Source organism: Pinus tabuliformis, chromosome 8 (genome assembly GCF_031772625.1).
Source record: "Pinus tabuliformis cultivar Carrire ecotype Pingquan chromosome 8, CPIR1, whole genome shotgun sequence".
Taxonomy (NCBI): domain Eukaryota; kingdom Viridiplantae; phylum Streptophyta; class Pinopsida; order Pinales; family Pinaceae; genus Pinus; species Pinus tabuliformis.
Genome location: NC_142294.1, coordinates 1,614,368,940 through 1,614,392,431, shown reverse-complemented (window position 1 = coordinate 1,614,392,431; position 23,492 = coordinate 1,614,368,940). Strand labels below are relative to the sequence as shown.

The 23,492-nt window shown below is 38.7% G+C and overlaps 1 protein-coding gene across 1 annotated transcript in view; it reads right to left on the bottom strand.

The window, feature by feature from the left end:
* The window catches only part of LOC149242240 (phosphatidylinositol/phosphatidylcholine transfer protein SFH11-like), a 234,023-nt gene that overhangs the window by 50,209 nt on the left and 160,322 nt on the right, over positions 1-23,492 (bottom strand). Inside the window, exons 6-10 of the mRNA XM_089370797.1 lie at positions 8,051-8,128; positions 4,750-4,851; positions 4,577-4,626; positions 4,377-4,476; positions 4,167-4,250 (exon numbers count right to left, since the gene is read on the bottom strand). Of these exons, the coding sequence (XP_089226923.1) occupies positions 4,167-4,250; positions 4,377-4,476; positions 4,577-4,626; positions 4,750-4,851; positions 8,051-8,128 (414 nt within the window). The remainder of the gene's footprint in view (positions 1-4,166; positions 4,251-4,376; positions 4,477-4,576; positions 4,627-4,749; positions 4,852-8,050; positions 8,129-23,492) is intronic.

Here is a 23,492-nt window from a genome sequence, read left to right as displayed (position 1 = left end):
TCTCTATTTTAAAAAATTCTACATTTTGACTTTATATTTTTAGAAATTCATCCCTAAAATAATGACTTTAGAGGGGTTTAAACACAATTTCCACCCTCAAAGTCTGTCTAAATAGAAAGTTCAAACAATGAGGTCTAATTATGATTACTCATACCACCTATCACTTCTATAGACAACACATTTTACATCTTTTACATCAAATTTGACATGGAAATCCCACTAGAAGGGGAAATTTGACAATTATAAAATGACCTCTAAACATAACCAAATTCGTCGAGAGTCAAGACATGATCTAGCATGATAATTTACATTGACTCTATACACCAAGACTCACCTAAAGGCTAAAACATTACCATCGAGTCCCAACTCTAACTTTGGGGTACACTTTGGAGAAAAATTCTGCTAATTATTTAATGTTTAGATAAAAACACAAATAATTAGTTGAGGTATTTTAACTCCCTAGAGTGGAACTCTTCGCTGAAAAATCTTAAGCTTACCTAGGTGTGTTACATGGCTTTATAAACATACTAGAATAAATTTTACATACGGCCCACAGGGCTGCAGAATTTACATTTACAATCTTGACAAAAATGCTGAATAATAATGATGATCTCTGGATGTCTGACTGCTCGAACATGATGTAATGCTTTGAAAAAATGTGCCCTGCTATAGGGTAGTTGACACAAAGTGGTCAACAGAACCTACATATCAAGCTTTAACTAATTAAAGATCAAATATAGTGGTTGGGAACCATACTGAAGAAGCAACCAATTGTTGTTTGCATATAACAACAATTATTTAAATTGTGAGCCAAAAAACAATTTTGACCATTTTCTATAGTGCCGAAAACTTTTTGAAAGGCAATTTTAATAAAATTGCATACCCCATTGCAATAATTAATTTGACTTCATGCCTGACATCTGATTGTGACTGAGGTCAACGGATGAATATAGGCTGGCTCACTGACGGTGTGGGCTGCAGAAGTCACTACAAGCTGTTATGGAAAGATGAGAAGCAGCAAAGTCACAGCAGTGTTGGGGCAATGTTGGCAAGTTGTGACACCGAAGTATTTATGGTCTGTGAGAGACAACTATTATAGAAAGATTGTGGAGGTAGGATGCGCGTTTCCTGAAATGATAAAATAGCTATTTTGTGAATTTCACCATGCTGATCTGTCTCTCTATGTTGCAATTTTCAGAGTCTCTGGATTACCATGGGCATTGTTAACACATCATTTTCTGAAATCTACCAGGATCTGCACATTATAGATTGCAGATAAACAATCTGTTGATTGTGTTTCAGATTTGCAACCTTCAGGCCTCAATCTATAAACATAATACTTGTGTTTCAGATGATATTGTTCTCTGATGAGCAAACCTAAGCAACAAAAGAAAACTGTGTGTAGAATAAACCCAAACTTCAATAGAGTTCCAACAGTTAATACAGAAACTTCTAATAATATGCATGCAATTTTCAGCACTTCTAGGCTGGGTATCAATGCCTTTTTCACAGAATCTTATTAATGCAACAGCAAAGGGTTTTATACAGTGTTGTGAAATCGCGCTTTTTTTAATTGCGCTTTTTACACAAAAAAATCGGCTATTTTTTTGCCGATTTTTTCCGGGAAAAAAAAAAAAAAAAAAAAAAAAAAAAAAAAAAAAAAAAACCGCGCTTTTTTCGAAAAAAGCACGATTTTTTCCGAAAAAAACTCGGGGTTGCCGGGACAGCACGATTTTATAATTTTTTTTTTGGTTTTTCATTTGGTCATTTGGGTTTTTTCATGCAATTTTTTTTCAAAGAAACAAATAATTTTTTAGTGGGGCAGCTTAATGATCAAGTCTAGGCCCTAGTATGGATATGCTATTCATGGTAATGTTAAATTCTTAAAGTAAAAGAATGAAAATGAAGATTCATTTTCATTCTTTTACTTAAATTTTTAACATTACCATGAAATGACTCAGGATGTTTGAGAGTGGTTCCAGCCTCATTGGATTTCATATGGAGAAAGTAGAATTTTAGATTTCATTTAAAATCCAGCAGACTTAATAGTTTTTCAGGATTTCAGGATTGGGAGATTGTAATGTTTCCAGGTGACACCACCTGCTCGGGCTACCCCTGCCACCAGTAGAGGACGTGGTCTACCTCCTATAGCTCCTACTTCTAGTTCTTCAGCTTCTAGAGCACATCAGACTCCACTGCCATCTTCACCAGCACAGGCACCAGCATCTACATTTAGAGGGAAAGGGAAAGCTGTGGCATTTTCTCGCAAGAGGGGCAGAGGAAATCAATAGGATTAGACCTCATTTTATTGTATATGACATTATGACATGATGAGATACATTATCATTTTTTTGTTGATATTTTGAGGCTGAGTTGGGACTCAGGAGTCAGGACTTACCATTCAGGACATGATTCAATGTTATGTGTGATTTTAGCGCTAGAAATGATATTAAACATCTTATATATTAGTTTTTCTATTATATTTATGTGTCAATGTATTTATTTTATGTTGTAGATGGTTTAGATATTAAAAAAATTGAAAAAAAATGAATATTTTTGTACCAAACGATTTTTTCCCGCTTTTTTCCCGATTTTTCCGATTTTTTCCGATTCGTTCCCCGCGCCGATTTAATCCCGCTCGCGTTTTTCACAACATTGGTTTTATAACATATCTCACTACAGTGGCATAATATAATATCTTCTTATGCTTCATGAAACCAAATGTATACAACACACATATTGGCATTTCAATATGTTTTCCTTGTTGCCAAAGAACTCATCTTTCGCGTTGGACGCTGAAAATTACAGTAAGGTTTTTTCCACCTGCATCTCATAAAAATACAAAATAATTGTCTTTCCAACAGAAGTGTAATTCCAAAACATAATAAAGACTTACTTGCCATGTGAACTTTCCTTCAAACTTTTGAGAGTATTATGCTGTTCTTAATATTTGGAGTTTCAGTGAATTATTTTTACAGAGCTGTGCATATTTAAATAATACATATATATATATAAACAGATCAAGCCGAAACATGTACTCATGCCCTGGAGGCAGGTCCAACTCCAAGCCTCTGAAAATGTGTGAACAGTAGGGAGAGATCTGCAATCAAGCAATCATAAGCAGCTGCCCAAAAGAAATTGATGTACACACTGCTCATTGTTTTATAGTAGCTGAGTTATGCCATATTGACCTTAATATGCATCATAATATAAGAACTAACTTTCTATGAGCAAACAAATTTCACCAAATTTAATGTTTTTTTAGCTGTTCATAAACATTTGTGTTTATACATTCAACAAGCCTCTCACATAAGAAAACCACGGAGCCACAGAGTGTCACCATTTCGTTGGATGCAAAGTGTTTAATGAAACATTTTATCCAAAACACAAAAACAATTGCACCATAATCATGATCACAGGTCACATAGCGCAGCCCAAGCCATGACACACCAAAGAACATCACCAAATCTCTGATACCATCCAAGAAGAGGCGACATAACCATTAATGTCTATATCATTACACAACACAAAAATCAGCACATAATAAAGATAAACCCATAAGTTATAACACATCCAAGTTTACTTGCATAGAAATTGAAATGAGGCATAGCCTCGACTATATGTACGTCTTAGGTCACATTGATGTGGACAATAACACCCACCAAATGTGGTCACGTGTCAATGACACAGGACAAATGAATGTAACCAATCAGGGTCCAGGACCACAAGGGTTCCCATTAATGGGTAATGACACAAGTCAACACTAGCTAACATATCCCAAACAACCCCTAAACAGCATATAGTTCATAGTGTTTTTATGTCCTGTGGATAATAATTTCGCTTATGCAAGTTCACAGAAATGAGCATAATTTTTACAGAAGCACACTAGCATAGCACATCATTACAAGGACTATCTTGCCTTCCCCTTGCACATAGTTGAGGATGGACAATATCTAATATCTGATACAGATCTCTTGACTTTAGTGTAATATAAGATTCATGTTTCAAGAAAAAAAGACATGGGATCCTGCATAGCCATAATAACAGATATTGGTGAATTGCATTCATTAATTTACATATCTTGAAAAATGGAAACAAAATATGTGTAAGCACACACACAAGATATAGACCAAGGAGGAGAAGGATTTCAAAGAGTCGAAATTTACAGTGGAAAATGAACAAGAATTATTGCCTTTGGAACTTGCAAAAATAATTTTTGCCGCAGATTTTGCCACTCCCTCCATAACACTCTACAAGAATAAACAATACAATGTGACTTTTGTGAGTTAAAAACAGTATAATTGACAAGACACCACTGTCCAACCAAAAGAACTAAATCAAGCAAAATACTGGTGACCCACAACAATCCTCTTTACCTTCATTATTCCTACATCTTTCCAAGGACCTCTATCAGAAAATAAACAACCGCCTATTCCATCACATGTGCAGGTTCCACCCAAAAAGTCTGGCAACTGGCTGCAAAACATAAGCCCAAATTCCTTTTAACACATTTAACTGATCAAGTGTAACAGAGAACCTCTGACAAGCTTGATGGATATTAACGAATGGAAATTACCTTGCATCTATAATTTGCAAAAGCTTGGACTGATAGTTTCTGTCTAAAACCTGACATCACATCCCATCTAGTCATGAGAAGACATTCAGAACTGCACATTAAAGAATGAAAATCACCAAGCTCAAAGAATGGGAAATTGGTTAGAAATGCACTAAAAGGCCATAGTTGCGCACATGAATTTTTGCTGTGGTCCTTGGATCTAAAAATCTTTTCACTGTGTTCCATAATATCTTGAACCCAGAGCCAGCATTGACAATGAATAGGTAATTCAATGTCTGTTACAAAAAGAATCATATTAAAACGAAAAATAGTCTGAAAGAAAAATACTCACAAACTTCTTGACAAGCATTCAGGAAATAAAACAGCCATGAGAAGATTGCTGTCTTACTAATCTTTAAGGTATAGAGGGCATATTGAGGAATTTATCCAAAAATCGCTAGAAACAATTGTCGATGACCCAAAAGCAAAACCATTGGATAATGTCTTTCTCTGAATGCATTTTTTTTGTTAATTTGACAATTGAAATTTATTGAAACTTAAGTTGCATGTAACTCGCAAATGAGTACAGTTTCCAGAATGGGGATGGCATGGAAACATGGTCCCCAAAAATCTTAGGAAATGCAGAACAGCATTTACACAAATATACTATTTTTAACTTTTAACTTTATATACTAAATTTTTAAATAGAAAATTATGAAGAAAAATAAAATGATAAGTACAGTCAACAAATGAACAAGAAACTCATATATTTTATGCCATATAGCATTAGATTATGCAATATCCACAACTAGCCTCATAGATTAGGTGATACATGAAAAAATATAAAATTAACTATACAAATTTCACTTAGCTCTCAAAATATGAAGACAATAAACTTGGGGTTATAAACAGTAGTCATTGTTCACAACTTAGGCAAAAAAATCTACTGAAAAGACTTCTAGAAAAACAAATTCTAGTCTAGACTACCCAACCTTATTATGAACATTGTTAAAGTTTGAGAATGGTTTCTGCCAATAAAAGCAGCTTGTTCTCCTTATATGTATGTCACGATGATAAGTTATGGAGGTCATAGTACTTGTAACTGAAATGAACAAAGTTCATTTCCTGAATATGACATGAACAACTCGGTCCATAAACCATATATCCAAAGTAAATTGGATAACATAAAAGAATCCATATGGATTAAAATATTATATTGAATGCATAAATGAGAGATGATAGATTTGTTTACAATGACCTCTGTGACACTATATACACATTGACTAGTCATGACAGTTGAATGTATATACATTGCTTTCCCCCTTATAAATGCTTTATCCTCAAAGCATATTATGGAAAAGACTCCATTTCGTATTATAGCTCATAATGCCTTCTCATGATCTTCTGTTCCTATAGCTGTGATAGTTGATGATAAGGGACGATATGAACTACCGAGCATTTAGAAAAATTGTCTTATAGTGAAAGGGTCAGACCACCCAAGCCGAATTTTCTGCAAAACTATGCGGCGACAACTTCGATGATTTGGAAAATGATAGGATTCCACACTTGAGCTTCTCTTCAATAAATAGGTTCTTCACTTTGTTTTTCATATTTTTTTCATCTTAGGTTAAATCATTGATGATCTTTATAATTATGATGATGATAAAGAATCCTTCTATCGTGTGTTATTTTTTGACTCTTCGTATTCTAATATTTTTGGAGTACTATTGGTTGATATGGTTTCAATATAAGCATCTTTTTGTTTTTCGATGTTGATCGGATTTGTATCGATTCCTTTGTCTAAGGTCTGGGTTTTACATCTAATGACTTCTGTATTTCAACAGGGTCGATCATTTTTTCTTTATCAACCACTGATTTCTAGCTCATAAATTCTTCTAGATTTTCCTATTGTGACCTATTTTCACTTTTCAACTTCTTAATTTTTGTGATCAACTATTGACAATGATTTTTAACACGAGAAATTTTTTCATCTCTGTTTGTGAGAACCATGTCCAAGTCCTTTTGCATCTTTTGTATTGACTTTTGAATATCCTGAAGAATTACCTTTAAGATATCCTAAAGGTCTTCACTGTAACATTCTGCAATATATCTTATTCTTCTTATAGAAGAACGACAGAAACTTCTTCATGTTTAGGAGGAAGGTCCTGTTAACTTCATCTTGTGTATATTAATGAACTTTTCAGCTGTCCACAGCTCGTGTAAATTGCAGATTTGATTTCCACCCAGGTATGTTGTTCATAAATTGTAATTCACAGATATATAGCTCATTTTAAAAAGCAAAGGGTAATATGATAAGTGATCTGACAGTATACTGCTGTTATAACTGCTGCAAAAGTTAGTTTTAACTTTTCAGATCTGGTTTATGCATGTCAATATTGCCCTAAAGGACTGAATCTTGTCAAGCCACATTTGTATCTTTTCTACTTTGATTGCCTAGAAGATTGGGTGGTTCAAGGATTGAAATACTGTTCAATTTCCACTTTTGTTTTGTTGCATATTTCATAACAACCCTGAGACTTAAAATTCACAGGGTTAAAATACAAGAAACCACTAATTAAGCAATCAAATTTCTGAATTCCAAATTCTGAGAAATTTTCATACTTTTAGGGTGTTTCTAAACGCTGCCATCCCACTTGAAATACTCTGGGCTTGTCATGAAACCATAACACAAACCTAATAATGAACACTCAAAAAGTGGCTTCCCAAACAATGCAATGTGTCCTCTATCATCTATGTCCTCATGAATCATTTAATTTAAAAATAAAAATACTTTAATCAATCCATTACATGTTTCCTTTATCATATTAAAATAACCAAATGTCTATCACCTTTAGTAAATGATGGGAGCAACTAACCAACTATGCTATGAGCCCGCATACTTATATGTCTAGATGGTCCTTACAAAAGATTCATCAAACTCAATGAACGGTAACATGAGCCTCACCTTAGTGATTGGGGTCTTCAATTATATATGGTTGCTGATATCAATTTATTAGGGATTATAGCCAAAACCTTCCTCGAGGGTAATACTTGTAGAGGTGACCACAGTGACGAACAGGTTGATAGATTGGTGTGAATCCAAATTTCCTGTAAGAACTTCCTTATAACCTACATTTTGGGAGAGCGAGAGGTGCCCGAAATCTGTTTGGAATACTATCACTTCTCTTGAAACATCCTGATGAATACTTGGAAATAGGTCATGATTCATGAAGAGAGCACTTCAAAAATCACTCTATCACCAGTCCTTTCTATGCAACTCACACTCATCTCTAAAATCAGTCTATTGTAAGCTCTACCTTTACCACATGAACAAGATTTCCTTGAAAGCTTCCTTGAAGAATTAATTATTTGAAAATGAGAAAGCACGACTCAGGATGCAACAAGCAGAAATTACACAAGATGTAGCATATCTCTAAAGTAGCTTCGGACCTCAACTTGCAAGAACTTTAAATCATCTTTTTGAGTTAACATTACCTCCGGATAGTTTTCACCATCTACCTTCTGTATTTCTATTATTAGATCTCTAGAAGCCTTGCACAAGTTCTTCAGACCCTGCAGAAAAAACCTCATCTAGAATAAGTATCATTTTCCCGAAAATCAATTTAGGGAAACCATCAGCAAAAGAAGAAATTAATAATGAAGCAGAAATAAAATAAATACGTTAGCTAAATTCAAATCACCTCCTATTAGTATCAAATATTTCATTAAACGCATTGTCCAAAGAAAATAAAGATTTTAAAACCGGCTTCAGATGGGAGGTGAAATTAATCATTATAATATAGCTTAATGTGATTTTAATATTTCTGTCTACCAGTCACCAAAGATAGGGAAGGGGACTACAAAATGTACACTGGTTACAATGCACATTGACAGTGCTTAAAGGAACTCCAAATAAAGTAGAAACAGACAGAGACAAGGGATGAATTAAAGCAAGCTCTACATTAAGCACAAGAAAATGCGAATTGAACGAGTGATGATCAATGTTATCAGAACTGGACCAGTCATCGAACTGGTCAACCCCAAAATCGGGAATTGGATTGGAATGGGATAAAAAAAATGATTGATCAAAACATACATAAATATTCAAATTTTGAAAAAAGAAACATATATATTCATGTGCATCAATATGAATCCAAACCATTATACACAAATATGCAAAGCTTTTCATATATATAGAAAGTAACGGTGCATATAACCATTGTTGTGAAAATCAGCATCAGGATAAAATCGACAAGGGTCTGGAAAACCAAAAATCATAAAATAGAGAAAATATCAGTAAAAATTGGCAAACATCAACAAATTAAGATACCAACAAAATATCGGTAAAAATCAGTAAACATCGGCTAGGCCAAAAATCACAATTCTGCAATTTTTTTGTGATAAAATTAGGATGTTTGCAACACTACATATAACCAAAATACCAACAAGTGCAATCCATCTCTAAACCCAAAATACATCAATGAAGAGGCTCTACATGGCCTCTATAGTCCAAAAGAAAATCATGGTACAACAAATACTACATATCATCAAAATCATTGCCTATATTGGGATTCTCATCATTGATATCACCTATAAGCATTAAATAAGATAGAAAAAGGTTAACATGTCCAAATCAAGATTTTGTTTGCGTGATGGGAACGTTTTTACTAGAGTCATGACAGAGGAGTTCAACAATCAATGCCACCAATATTGAGGTGCAAAGAGGGCTTGGTTCTCTTGATTAAATGCTAGTTCCATACCCTCATACATGCAAAATCCAATGAAAACGTTGCAATCCCCCAATCCTTAAATCCTGAAAACTGTTGAATCTGATGGATTTTGAGTGGAATATAAAATTCTACTTTTTCCATTAAATCTAATGAGATTAGAACCACACTCCAACATATTGAAACAATAATTTGTAATATTAAAAGTTTAAGTAAAAGTTCATCCTTTTAATTTAAAAATTTAACATTACCATTAATTACATGGCATTAGTAGGGCCCTAAGGTTGAATACTAGGCTGCTCCGCTCATAAATTATTGTTTCTCTTTTAAAAAGTGTGTTCTGAGGGTCCTTGGTCGCATTGTACAAAACTGGTTTGTTCCATACAAAATCAGTTTGTTCGATGGAAAAGGTTGGTTCAGCACTACACTAACAAGTTCCATAAAAAAATCAAGCAGTTCAGTCCAGCCTTTTCTGGTTTAGGACAACCGATAGAATCGATTTTGCCTTAAAAATAGTCAGTCCCAGTCTGATTATGATAACACTGGTAAGGATTTGAAGGATTGCATCAATAACAAAGCCCTAGAACAGTAGCAACCAGCAAATATGAACTAAGTATAGTATCACCCACCAACTCACACATACCATCAACGCCCAAGAAAAGTGGTGATAATATTCATGTTGGTAAATCTGGAAGCTATGCTGTCTGATTCATCTTGTATTGGAAACTTGACCATAACACCTCTTGCAACACAAACCTTCTAAAGGATGAAATTGTAAAGTGTCGCCCCATCATATGATATGAGGAGATGGAGATAACATATGAGAAACTAGTAAGAAAGCCACTGCTCTAGTGATATGTTGTTCTACTTCAGATCCAATGTGAGTGCTCTTGCGCAGACATTCAAAGTTCAAATTCATAATATCCTTCAGCCTTTTGCTACACGATGGCCTCACAAAGGAGTTGCCAAAGCGACTCCAGCTGATCCATTGATGGTATATCAAATCACTTCACACACAGCTCAGATGGCTCATGCACATGCAGATAGTACATTATGCTTTCATATATATGGTCAAGGAACTTACTTTGTTGTTTCAACTTAATTGCTTTATAATGGTTTCATGTATGGGTTTCATGCTTAGACATGTTGATATGGTTTCTTATACGGTTATGATAGTGGTAGATATTAGGAGTGATCTAACAACACATTATAAGCTTACAATTTTATTATTTGTCTCTTTGTACAATGAGGAACATAACTTTCCTTTGATAAATGTCATCATCTCTTGAGTCAAGTTGTACTACTAGAGACCTAGGTAGGTGTAGCGTGTCCCTATCCTAAACCATGCTTTAACACATTCCATCTCAATTATTATATTTTTCCACTCATGATTGTCTTGTCATAAGCTATGCATCAAGGTCTATCTTTATTAGTCCCACGAGAAAAGCCCATTTGAAGAGCTATAAGCTCAAGCTTAAAGTAGCAAAATAAAAAGCCAAATAATAAGGCTTGAGTTATGCCACCTACCTATGAGGCCAACTCCCCAAGTCCCTATGAAAATTCTATTACTGCAGCAACTGATTTATTTTACCTACTTATTTTCCAATAAGTTATTTACGAAATCCCTTCAGTAAATATTAAAATAAATTCTACTACAGATATCACACTATTATACAAAAACAAATACATGCACAAGAATCAAACACATCAACATAGTTATTTTGGACAATTGTCTCCGGAAAAACCCAATGCGAGAAAACCGGTGCAGCAGAGGAGAATTTTATTAATCAGCTTTTCTTGAATACAACTAGGGTGCCAAACTGGCTCACCCAACAAAGATGAACCCTCTGGCGCTTCTCCTAGGCTCAACGTTAGTCCAACTAGCCTCTGCGCAACTCCCAGACCCTCTGCGTCAGCACTTTGCATCGCTACATCAACACTTGGCCTCTCTGCGTCACCCATGCAGGCTCTCCAGTCACTGCGCAATCCAGCTACCTTTGCGTATTTCTGAGTGGCTCTATATCTGCCTCTGTAATCTCTGCACTGGTCCTCCAGCCCTGTCCCTACCTCTCCGTTACGTACTTGTTGCCTCTTGTTGCAATCCATTCTTCTAGTTTGAATTTCTCAACAAGCCCCGCTCCAGAAATCGAACTGACTGGTCTCCCTCAGTATATCTCCAACTAGCCCTCAAGTCTTCTCTTATACTTTTCCCATTGATGAATCAACGGTCGAGATTAAGTTTCTAATCAACTTCTAAGATTAAAATAGACTTGATCCTTACCTTTTAGAAGCTTCTCATCCTTATCTTTATTAATACCCATTAATATTTTTATTTTCCTAAGTTGAGACTTAGGAACTCATTAAAAATATTAATTATTTTAATAACTCTTCATCTATATGAAATTTTCCAAAACGATTTATGGGTCTTGGAGATCTCATGTGCTTTAGCCCCTCCACCAATTTTCATGGCTAGAGCACATTCGATGCTAACCCAAATCAACAGTCCCATGCTTAACAAAGCATATATAAACAAAAGGGACTAAGAAAAAGAAAAGAAAAGGGGTTGTAAGAAATAGTGTCGAGGAAATGGTAACTCGATGCTAAAGAATGCTTCCCCATCTTTAAAGGAACTCATGTGGATGAACACCTTTAAAGAGCGTATGTGTCGCTATATAAATCAACTCATTAAGTTACCCAACATGGTCATATCATCTATCATCACACACACCCCTAACTTAGTGATCTGGGTGTTGATTTGGGATAGCATCGGATGTGCTCTAAGCCTCAAATTTTGCAAGGAGGCTTGGGCACAGGTATTCCAAAGAACCCAGAAAGTGTGTTGGGAAATTCCACCCAGAAGTGATTTTATTAAAATAATTAATATTTTTAATGGGGTTCCTAAGTCTAAACTTAGGAAAATTAAAATATTAATGGGTGTTAATCTAATCAAGGGTTAAACTTCTAGAAAAATCCATGGATCGAGTCAAATCAATCTAAGTCTTTGATTATGTTTTAATCTAGGTCGTTGGTTGTCCAACAAGAAGATATAAGACACAGAGAGATAGAGTGAAATCGATTTTCTGAAGTGAGAAGTTCTCAGGAGGAAAAATCAATTGAAGGAATCCATTGAAGTTGAGGGGCAGGGATAGCAGCTTCCGAAGAGAGAGTTTCTCAGCAAGAGATACATTAGCAAAGAGAGGTAGTAAGTGATCCAGAGGCGTTGACGCAAGGCCAAAAGGGCCACGTAGAAGTGACGCAGAGGTAGAGAGAGAAAGTCGAAATCCGGGGTCAGTTTCAGCAACCGGAATCCGGGGTGTGAGACCAAGAAGTTGAGAGCAGTGACTCTAGGCTTTTGATCGAATTCCCAACTAGGTGACGTTGTGCTTAAAAGGGTTGATGTTGGGATAGCATAGAGGCAGCGCAGTGCCTGCCAGGGGCATCTCATCCAGTAGTCGGAACAGCCGGGAATTTCCTCAGTGATTGTGTGAGGTAAACTCACAAAGCTTCTGCCAGTATTTCTCTTTGTAACGGAATAACCCTGTGAGGTATTCAATGATGTATTTTGCTTTTGCTACTGCATAATAATAAAACCCTCAGAGCTGTTGCACCATTTTCTCACATTGGGTTTTTCTGGGGAATATTTGTCCAAAAATAACTGTGTCCTATGTGTTGTATTTTTCTTTCTTGCTCAGTATTTTGTATCCGCATATATGTCAATTAAGTGAAGACTGCAGATGTATTTGCTTTGAAATTTATTGTAGAAGACAATAAATAACTTGCATGATTTAATCAAGTAGGAGAAGTAACATCAGTTTGTTGTAGTAGGGATTCCGGCTTAGGAATTTTCACATGGTATCAGAGCTAGTGCAAGTGAGACAAGAAGAGCAGAACCAAAAAAACCAGTGCTGAGCAGAAGGGGAAATTGAAAAGTTGCAGGAGGCAGCAAGTCGACACCCCAGAGGGTTTGCGCAGTTCTAGCCGGAGGATCGAAAATTTGAGGCAGTTTCTCTCTCCAAGTGAGTTGATGGAGAGAAAGAGCTTCCAATTCAAATTTTGTCATAGCAAAGGGAGCAGCGCTTAGCCTCAGCATGAGGAGCAGTTGGTGGACACAGATTTTTTAGTAGGCGGCTTTGTCAAGCTGAAAAGACGTTAAAAGAAAGAAGCAGCGGAGCATAGTGAGGGAATACTTCCTTAGTGATTTCCTGTCGAGGAAATCAGCAATTCTCAATTGCTGAGCAGCAGAGGAGCAGCAGCTTACCAGCTCCATCAGGGAGTGCATAAGTCAGCCCAGGAGCTATGCAGTAGGGAGAAAGAGGGAGCAATTCGACAATTTTCAAAGGAAATGGCAACTAATGGCTTGAGGGATCAGGATAGGTTGGACAAGGCTTCCAACTATGTCATCTAGAAGGCTAGGATGGCCTTCCTTCTAGATGAGCATGCCCTTAAGATATATGTTGATAATGTGGTGGTTGAACCTGCGGATGCAGATCCGTTGAAAAAGTACAAAGCTGAGATGGCTAAGGTGAAGAGGATGATCCTGGATGGAGTCAAGGATCATGTGGTATGCCACATTGCTAGCAAAGGGACTGCTAAGGAGATGTGGGATACCTTGGCCACATTGTATCAAGGATCTTTCGAGCAGCGGAAGATGTACTTAAAGCAGAAGCTGAGATCTGCTCAGATGAAGAAGGGGGAGCGAGTGGATCCGTTCATTACAAAACAGAAGGAGACCCGTGATGCGCTGTCAGCTGCGGAACATACTCCTCAAGACTCGGAGTTAGTGATACTAACTCTAATTCCATCTCAGATGATTGGCAGATCTTTGTCCAAAGTATCCTGGGCAAAGCAGCATTGCCAAATTGGGACAAGATGTGGGCAGCTTTGAAACAAGAAGAGTTGAGGAGAGACCTGCTCAAGGTAGAACTTGACGGGAGCAACAGCAGCAATGGGTCGAAGCCCAAAGTGGAGGAAGAGGATAACGCAACCCTTACATCCAAGGGGTAGCAGGGGAAATAGAGACGAAAGAAGGATGTCTCCAAGGTGAACTGCTTCAGATGTGGCTAGATGGGCCACTATGCATTGCAGTGTCCATTGAAGAAAAAGGACAAGGATGAGAAGCATGATCCAAAGGTTGCAGCCACAAAGATTGATGAGGAGGAGTTTGCCATGACAGTCGAGATACCTCCAGGAGGGAGGTGGGTTGATATAGAGCTGTAGTCGGGAGGACTGCAGATGGGCAAGATCCTTGAGGAGCCCACCTCTTGGATCATCACCTTGCTACGGGAGCCCGTGATCAGGAGTAGCGGGATGGTGGAGTTTCAATTGGTGCCATGGAGTGTTGATTCAACAGATGCAGTGGCTAGGAGAGCCAGAGACTGAGCAGCGCAGAGCAGAGAGGCAGCATTGTGAGGAGGCACAGTGCAGAGCTTCAGTAGCGCAGTGGCTTCAAAGGCAGAATGGGACTAGCAACAATCAGGATATCAACACCAAGGAGTATCCACTGGATACTTATCCAGTTTTAGGTGTTTTCAATTGCTTCCCTCAGCAATTGAGTTGGAGTATGGATGCAGTGTTAGCAGTGGCAGTGCTAGCAACATAGCAGATGCAGCATTTGAGAGGGAGTTGCAGTACAAATGTAGCATTGACAGTGGCAATGTCAAAGGCAGCAATACAGTAGCAGCAACAACAAAGTAGTTGGTGGATAGCAGGTCAGACATCAGCAATGCAAAGACGATGCTTCAGAGTCAGAGCAGTGTGCAGAGGCAGTGTATTGCTAGAGCACATTCCTCGCTAAGAGGGAGTGTTGATTTGGGGTAGCATCGGATGTGCTCTAAGCCTCAAATTTTGCAGGGAAGCTTGGGCACAGGTATTCCAAAGAACCTACAAAGTACTTTGGGAAATTCCACCCAAAAGTGATTTTATTAAAATAATTAATATTTTTAATGGGGTTCCTAAGTCTAAACTTAGGAAAATTAAAATATTAATGGGTATTAATCTAATCAGGGGTGAAACTTCTAGAAAAATCCACGGATCAAGTCAAATCGATCTAAGCCTTTGATTATGTTTTAATCTAGGTCGTTGGTTGTCCAACAAGAAGATATAAGAAGGGGCTTGAAGGTCATTTGGAAAATACACAGAGAGATAAAGAGAAATTGATTTTTTGAAGTGAGAAGTTCTCAGGAGAGATATTCTCAGCCAGAGATACATCAGTAGAGAGAGGCAGTAAGTGATCCAGAGGCCTTGATGTAGGGTCAGAAGGGCCATGCAGAAGTGACACAAAGGCAGGGAAAGAAAGTCAAAAAATCAAAGCAGAGGGTCAATTTCAACAGCGGGAAGCCATGGCGTGAGACCAGGAGGCTGAGAGCGATGACTCTGGGCTTTTGATCGAATTCCCAGCTAGGTGATGGAGTGCCTGAAAGGGTTGACGCTGGTACAGCCAGGACATTCCTCAGTGATTGTGTGAGGTAAACTCGCAAAGCTTCTGCGAGTATATCTCTCTGTAACTGAATAACCCTGTGAGGTATTCAGTGATGTATTCAGATTTTGCCACTGCATAATAATAAAACCCTCAGAGTTGCTACATCAGTTTTCCTGCATCGGATTTTTCCAGGGACTATTTGTCCAAAAATAACTTTGTCCTATGTATTGTATTTTTCTTTCTTGCTCAGTATTTTGTTTCCACATATATGTAAATTAAGTGAAGGTTTTAGATGTATTTGCTTCGAAATTTACCATAGAAGACAATAAATAACTTGAATGATTTAATCAAGTAGGAGAAGTAACATCAGTTTGTTGTCGTAGGGATTCTGGCTTAGGAATTTTCACACTAGGAAATACCTCTTGGCCTTTGGAGTTGTCACATATAATAGAGGTTAAAATTGTCCCACCATGATAAACCTTAGACAAAGTGTAAAATGAATGTTATGACCTTGCTATAAGAACCACTTGTTCTATGTTATTTAATGACTTGTATTGGAGGCTTAACTCATCACGAGCAAGCACCCTACACTAGAATCTTCCATCAAGAGTTGCATCTATGCATTTGGGGTGTGACACTTGTCTTAAGATTTTGTATTTGCATTCGAATTTGCGACACTATCTAGGAATCCATAACTGTTAAAATTGGCAACTATGGCCAAACTCCATGTGGGTCATCTTATATATGGCAGTTGATATTTTTCTTGGATCCCTCTCATTGAGAGGTGTAGGACAGACCTAAAGATCATCTGATTCTGATAAGTATTCATGGAGTTATGAATTTATTTGTGTTATAAGACAATTCGTCAAGGTCAGCCAGCAACCAAATAAACCCCTCATGTGCTCAACGTTTTAGTATAAAAGGAGATGACTTGCGAGTCATTTTACACACAACTTCTCTCTTGATTTCTCTCCACTTGTCTTGGGTTTTAGTGTGAGAGAAATCTAGGAGGAAGTAGCCCTAACGTAGTCCTAAGGAGGATGATCTAGCTCTCAATGCAGTTACGGAGGAGAGATCTAAACGATGCCCTATGGAAAAGCCCTAACGCTGCCCTTTGGGGAAGCCCTAATGTTGTGCTATGGAGAAGAGTTAACGCTACCCTATGGAGAAGCCCTAACATAACCTATGAAGAGGTATACGCAGTCAAGAAGGACAGCAATGTAAGCCCTCAACATAGATTAGAAAAGGGTCTCTACCCTAGATGGATGCCCTAGAACCTTAACACAGTCTATGGAAGAATGAAAGCTCTAACCGCAGTAAGGGATAGGCTTGTTGTAGCAAGCCGCAGTCCCTTATACACCTACAAGTCTACGTTAAGGCTAATAAGGAGGGCATAAGGGCTAGTTGTGACTGCTGGGGTATAACAAGCCAACGTGTGGTTTAGGAATGTTGGGGAAGGGTGATCATAGCCTTGGGACAGAAGTTGTGAAGGTTGTCCAAACAGCTATTAGAATACCCTTACCAGTCCAAAAATGTGGCAATCAAAGAATCCCCTAACAGTGAATTAATGTAAGTGCAGCAGCATGATATAATAAGGTGTGACAACATTGTAATAAAGGTGCAACATGTAAGGGATAGCAAGCATGCAAGGTACAGCAAGCAAACAATGGGACAGCAGCAAGACATGGTGCTGCAATAACAATTGGGACAGCAGCAAGACATGGTGCTGCAATAGCAATTGGGGCAGCAGTATGGTAAGCAAGGTGCAGCAAGACATGGTGCTGCAATAGCAATTGGGGCAGCAGTATGGTAAGCAAGGTGCAGCAAGCACATGGTGGCAAAACAAGGTGCAACAATGGCACATAATGGTACATAATGTAGTACAGTGATGGGTACTATCATGATTGATGAAGCATGATAAGATGCAGCACTGTGATGATGGGTGCAGCATGGTGCAGCACGGTGAGGTGCAGCTTGATGACGAGATGCAGCACGATGATAGGTGAAGGAGTCACCTTGGAGAATCAGTTGAAGCAACATATCTTCAACTAATCTCATGTATCATCTTCTTAGAGATGATCTATGCTCTTATCTAGATAAGTCAAAGTGTTGACTTCTGTCGTAAATGTACTATCTCTCTCTCTCTGTTGAACTATTGAAGAACATATAAGAAGAATTGATCAAGGGTTTCCCCACATTGGGGTTTGTCCCTGGCCAGCGCCACATCTTGTGCCCTCTTGTCTTGGCTTGTCTTCTGCAATTTATGTTTATGTTCAACCTGTAGTTTACTTTAATGCTGATGTGATTGCTAATCTAGAAAAGATATTGAGTTCACTGTGAAAATTGAAATAAATTGCTCTAAGCATAGAACATACCTAAAATTAACATGGTATTAGAGTTGAGGTGAAGACAAAGCCCAAGCAGGAGTGAAAGAGCAATCACCGAAGACAGTTGGGAAAGAACAAAAGGATCAGTGGATTCCTCATCCCTCTTCAAATTCACCAAGGGTGAAATCGAAGCAAAGAACATTATCAGAATGGCGCAGCAGAAGCTTCTGATGGCCTACCTAAATATCACTTCAATGGGAAGTTCGGATCTAAGGGTGAAAGGAAAGGCAGATGCCTTGGTTGCAATAAGTTTGGCCATTATGCGAAGGAGTGTCTGAATGGCAGGGACACATCACTTGATGATGATAACAATCATTCCAAGGACATCTTCAATGATCAGAGGAATGACAGGTAATGCAGGTAATGGCCGAATCTTCAAAGAAAGCAAGGAACCCCAGGTATGAAGAATCAAATGTTGTTTCTGATAAGATAAAGAAGCGTTATCTTGTATTGGCCCTCTCCTTCAGATTCTTTGGGAATCTGGCTTATTGATTGTAGTGCTCCAAAGCACTTCAACGGATAGAAGGGTGCTCTCTCTAATTTGGTAGAGATGGAAACAATCGTGGGATTATACTTGGAGCTAATGCCACCTATCTCGGAAAGGGTGTAAGAAATGTTACCCCTCAATTGAACAAGGGTAACCCGATTCATTTACAAAATCTCTTTTATGTACCTGATCGCAAGAAGAACCTGGTGTCCATTTCGGCAATGGAAGTCAAAGGCTACAGGGTGGCATTCATCGATGGAAAGGTACATGTTTGAAAATGAAATTTTCAAAGATGCTTTTTCTCATGGGTTCAAGGTTGGCAATTTGTATCAAGTTGCAAGATGGTCCATTGGGGATCATGTCAATTGACATATCTCATCTATAGCACCGGAGGTCTACTTATTATGGGACCCTACCCGATGTGAGTCAAATGGTGACAGGGATGCCTGAATTCAAGAAGAGCATGAAGGTACATGTCCGAGATGTACCAAATGAAAATCTTACAAGGGGACCATTCCCCTTATGTAGCAGGTCCACAGGTTTGGAACAACCCGAGGAGTTTGAGATTCATGATTGGGAATCTCATGTATACGGGTGGAAGGAAGCCCTCTATGGCTTGAAGCAAAACACCCTGGGCATAGTATGAGAGGATTGATAGATGTCTGATGAAGCTGAGATTCAGTAGGAGTGAAACCGATTCAAACCATTGCTCAAAGGTTGTGGATGATAGACCTCTCATACCGGCACCTTCTAAGGACAACCTATTTCTGAATGGTGCAAACCCTCTCATTTGCAAAAGTAAGAGGGAGTTGGATTCCAGATGTGGAACGGTAAACTACAAGTCGTGACTACCTCGAGGATCTTAACTTTCAAGAAGTTATATGGTAGTGATGTCGAACTAGATTTGGGAAATGCCTCTGAGTTTCATAAACTCATTTGCATTGATGTTCTTAGTGAACTTCCGCCCGGACATATGTTTTGCAGTTAGCATGATGAGCTCATATATGGTTGAGCCTCACTGGATTGGTGCCAAGAATCTTCTGAGATATCTTCGGGGCACAATCTCTTATGAATTGACATACACTGCCAGAAATGTGAAGCTGCATGATTATTCAAATGCTGACTAGGGAGGCAGTGTGGAGGATCGCAAGAGCACTTTTGATTGTTGGTTCTCTTTGGATTCTGCTTCGATATCATGGATGAGCAAGAAGCAGAAGTCGGTTTTCCTTAAGCACTGTCGGGACCGAATACATAGCTGCGAGTATGATCTCGTATGAAGCTGCCTAGTTGTGGAAGCTCTTCAGTGAGTTATTTGTACACACGATGGATACCACCATGATCTTCTATGTCAACCGGGGGGGGATTTAATTATTGAGGAATCCCGTATTCTATAATTGCTCCAGCAGATAGACATCAGATACTACCTTATCAGGGATATGGTACGTCGATAAGCGAGGATGCTCCATCGCATTGAGACTGATGTACAGGTCGCAGACATTCTATCAAAGCCCCGAGGAAAGGTCAAATTTGTGAATTTCCCAAATGACTTGGAGTCGTTGAGAGACCCTCTTATGAGGCACCTGCATGTTGCATGCATTGAAGCTCTAGGAGCTCCAGGCAGCTTGGGTTACTTACTGGAGCAACACGCGACCATAGGGCAACTCACCCTCCCCTAATCGTGCGTTGTGTACAAGGTGAATGGCTCAGCCTTCCCTGTGATACCTTGAGGCGACTTAGGGACAAGATGATTGGTTCTCCTATCAAGGCATCCTACCCATGAAGTCTGAGACTCATGGGAAGTACCTCTCATCTAATCAATGAGCAGGGAAATGGGGTTAGGGACCATAGTATTACTATCGATGGACGCATCGTTGTTTCTACCGTACTCCCTATGCTAGGATGACCTCCATTGATCTAGGATCAATGAAACTAATCCGGGATCAGTATGAGTGGTTTGAGACACTCTCTTGTGATATTGATCTGGGATCAATAAAACTGACTTCGGGTCAGTAGAGAATGGTATGAGACATTCTCGATCAATTCTTCTTCTTCATGGTTCAGCAGAGCAGTGCAGGGCATTGATGGCAAAGATAGTACAGTCGGACATATGGATCAGCGGATGGAGTTCTCCCTAGTTGAGAGGGAGTGTTAAAATTGGAAACTAGGGCCAAACTCCATGTGGATCATCTTATTTATGGCAGCTAATATTTTTCTTGGATCCCTCTCATCAAGAGGTGTAGGATTGATCTAAAGATCATCTGATTCCGATAAGTATTCATGGAGTTATGAATTTATTTGTGTTATAAGACAATTCGTCAAGGTCGGCCAGTAACCAAATAAACCCCTCATGTGCTCAATGTTTTAGTATAAAAGGAGATGACTTGAGAGTCATTTTACACACAACTTCTCTCTTGATTTCTCTCCAATTGTCTTAGGTTTTAGTGTGAGAGAAATCTAGGAGGAAGTAGCCCTAACGCAGTCCTAAGGAGGATGATCTAGCTCTCAACGCAGTTATGGAGAGATCTAAACGTTGCCCTATGGAGAATCCCTAACGCTGCCCTATGGAGAAGAGCTAACGCTGCCCTATGGAGAAGCCCTAACGCTGCCCTTTGGAGAAGCCCTAATGTTGCACTATGGAGAAGAGCAAACACTGCCCTATGGAGAAGCCCTAACGCTGCCCTTTGGGAAGCCCTAATGTTGCACTATGGAGAAGAGCAAACGTTGCCCTATGGAGAAGCCCTAACATAACCTATGAAGAGGTATACACAGTCAAGAAGGGCAGCAATGTAAGCCCTCAACACAGATTAGAAAAGGGTCTCTACCCTAGATGGATGCCCTAGAACCTTAACGCAGTCTATGGAAGAATGAAAGCTCTAACCGCAGCAAGGGATAGGCTTGTTGTAGCAAGCCGTAGTCCCTTATACACCTACAGGTCTACGTTAAGGCTAATAAGAAAGGCGTAAGGGACAGTTGTGACTATTGGGGTATAACAAGCCAATGAGTGGTTTAGGAATGTTGGGGAAGGGTGATCATAGCCTTGGGACAGAAGTTGTGAAGGTTGTCCAAACAGTTGTTAGAATACCCTTACCAGTCCAGCAATGTGGCAATCAAAGAATCCCCTAACAGTGAACTGATGTAAGTGCAGCAGCATGATATAATAAGGTGTGACAACATTGTAATAAAGGTGTAGCATGTAAGGGACAGCAAGCATGCAAGGTACAAGCAAACATTGGGACAGCAGCAAGACATGGTGCTACAATAACAATTGGGACAGCAGCAAGACATGGTGTTCCAATAGCAATTGGGACAGCAGCAAGACATGGTGGGAAAACAAGGTGCAGTAATGGCACATGATGGTGCATGATGGAGTACAGTGATGAGTACTTTGATGAAGCATGATAAGATGCAGCATTGTGATGATGGGTGCAACATGGTGTGGCACGGTGAGGTGCAGCATGATGATGAGATGCAGCACGATGATAGGTGAAGGAGTCACCTTGGAGAATCAGTTGAAGCAGCATGTCTTCAACTGATCTCATGTATCATCTGCTTACAGATGATCTATGCTCTTATCTAGATAAGTCAAAATGTTGACTTTTGTTGTAAATGTACTCTCTCTCTCTACTGAACTATTGAAGAACATATAAGAAGAATTGATCAAGGGTTTCCCCACATTATGGTTTGTCCCTGTCTAACACCACATCTTGTGTCCTCTTGTCTTGGCTTGTCTTTTGCAATTTATGTTAATGTTCAACCTGCAGTTTACTTTAATGTTGATGTGATTGCTAATCTGGAAAAGATATTGAGCTAAATGTGAAAATTGAAATAAATTGGCCTAAGCATAGAACATACCTAAAATTGAAAATAACACTACATTGTTGTCCATGACTCTGCCTTGAGATCTGTGACAATACCTTAGGTTCAACGTATCTGCATTGGGATAAGTGTACATTCATTTGGATGTGTCACTGCATTGGGATTCATTACAATGCATTAGACAATGTGATAGGGACTTCACATAATCAAAAGAACCTCCTAGGGAATTCTTGGGAGGATGCACCTCATTCTTGAAGACATTCTTCCACATGAGTGAGTTTGTCATATCAATTACTCCATCATGGATCACGCATACCATCAGTTGGTTAGAGTTTTTTAAAAGCTGCTACACTACTCAAGATCATTTCTTGGCATGCATGTGTGGTATTTGAGGTGGTTACAAGCGGGTGGAGTATTTCTAGGAGAGCATCCTCTCTCCTTCGACATATTTCACATCTTCTAAAGATTTCTTCAGGGTGCACCTATCTTGAGCCATCATTCACTCTTGCATAGAACTCTTACATCAGATTTGATCGGTTAATTTATATGTCTATTTGTTAGTTTTATTAGTCGCTCTGACGGGTCTAAGAAGCTAAGGAACACAAGAGGATAATTATCTCCAAGACCCAAGAAACGTTTCCAAGGAAAATGCCTTAATTAGATTAATTAACCAATTATTAAATAGTTTCCTAAATCTAACTTAGGAAAACTGGTTAATTAAATCAGATTAACTAAAGTAAATTGATTTTGTTCTAGAGACTTCCAGAAAAGTCACTTGATGGGGTCAAGATGATCTTAGCCATTGATTGTGATTAGATCATGGCCATTGATTCATAAACGAGAGAATATAAGAGCAAATCGATGGGTCAGATGGAGACACCACAAGGAATTCGAATCACCCAGTTGCTAAGATAGGAAGGGCACAGTTTGAATGAGGGAGACACCGGCAGAAGGGTTTCAACAAAGAGGATTAGCGAGAAAATTTCCGAAGAAGAAGGAGATCGATTTCATTAGCAGAAGAAGAGGCTGAGTTTAGTAGTGCGAATTGCTAGTTAGCCAGTGCAAGTGACATGGAAGCTCGTTTCAGTTGCCAATTGCCGAA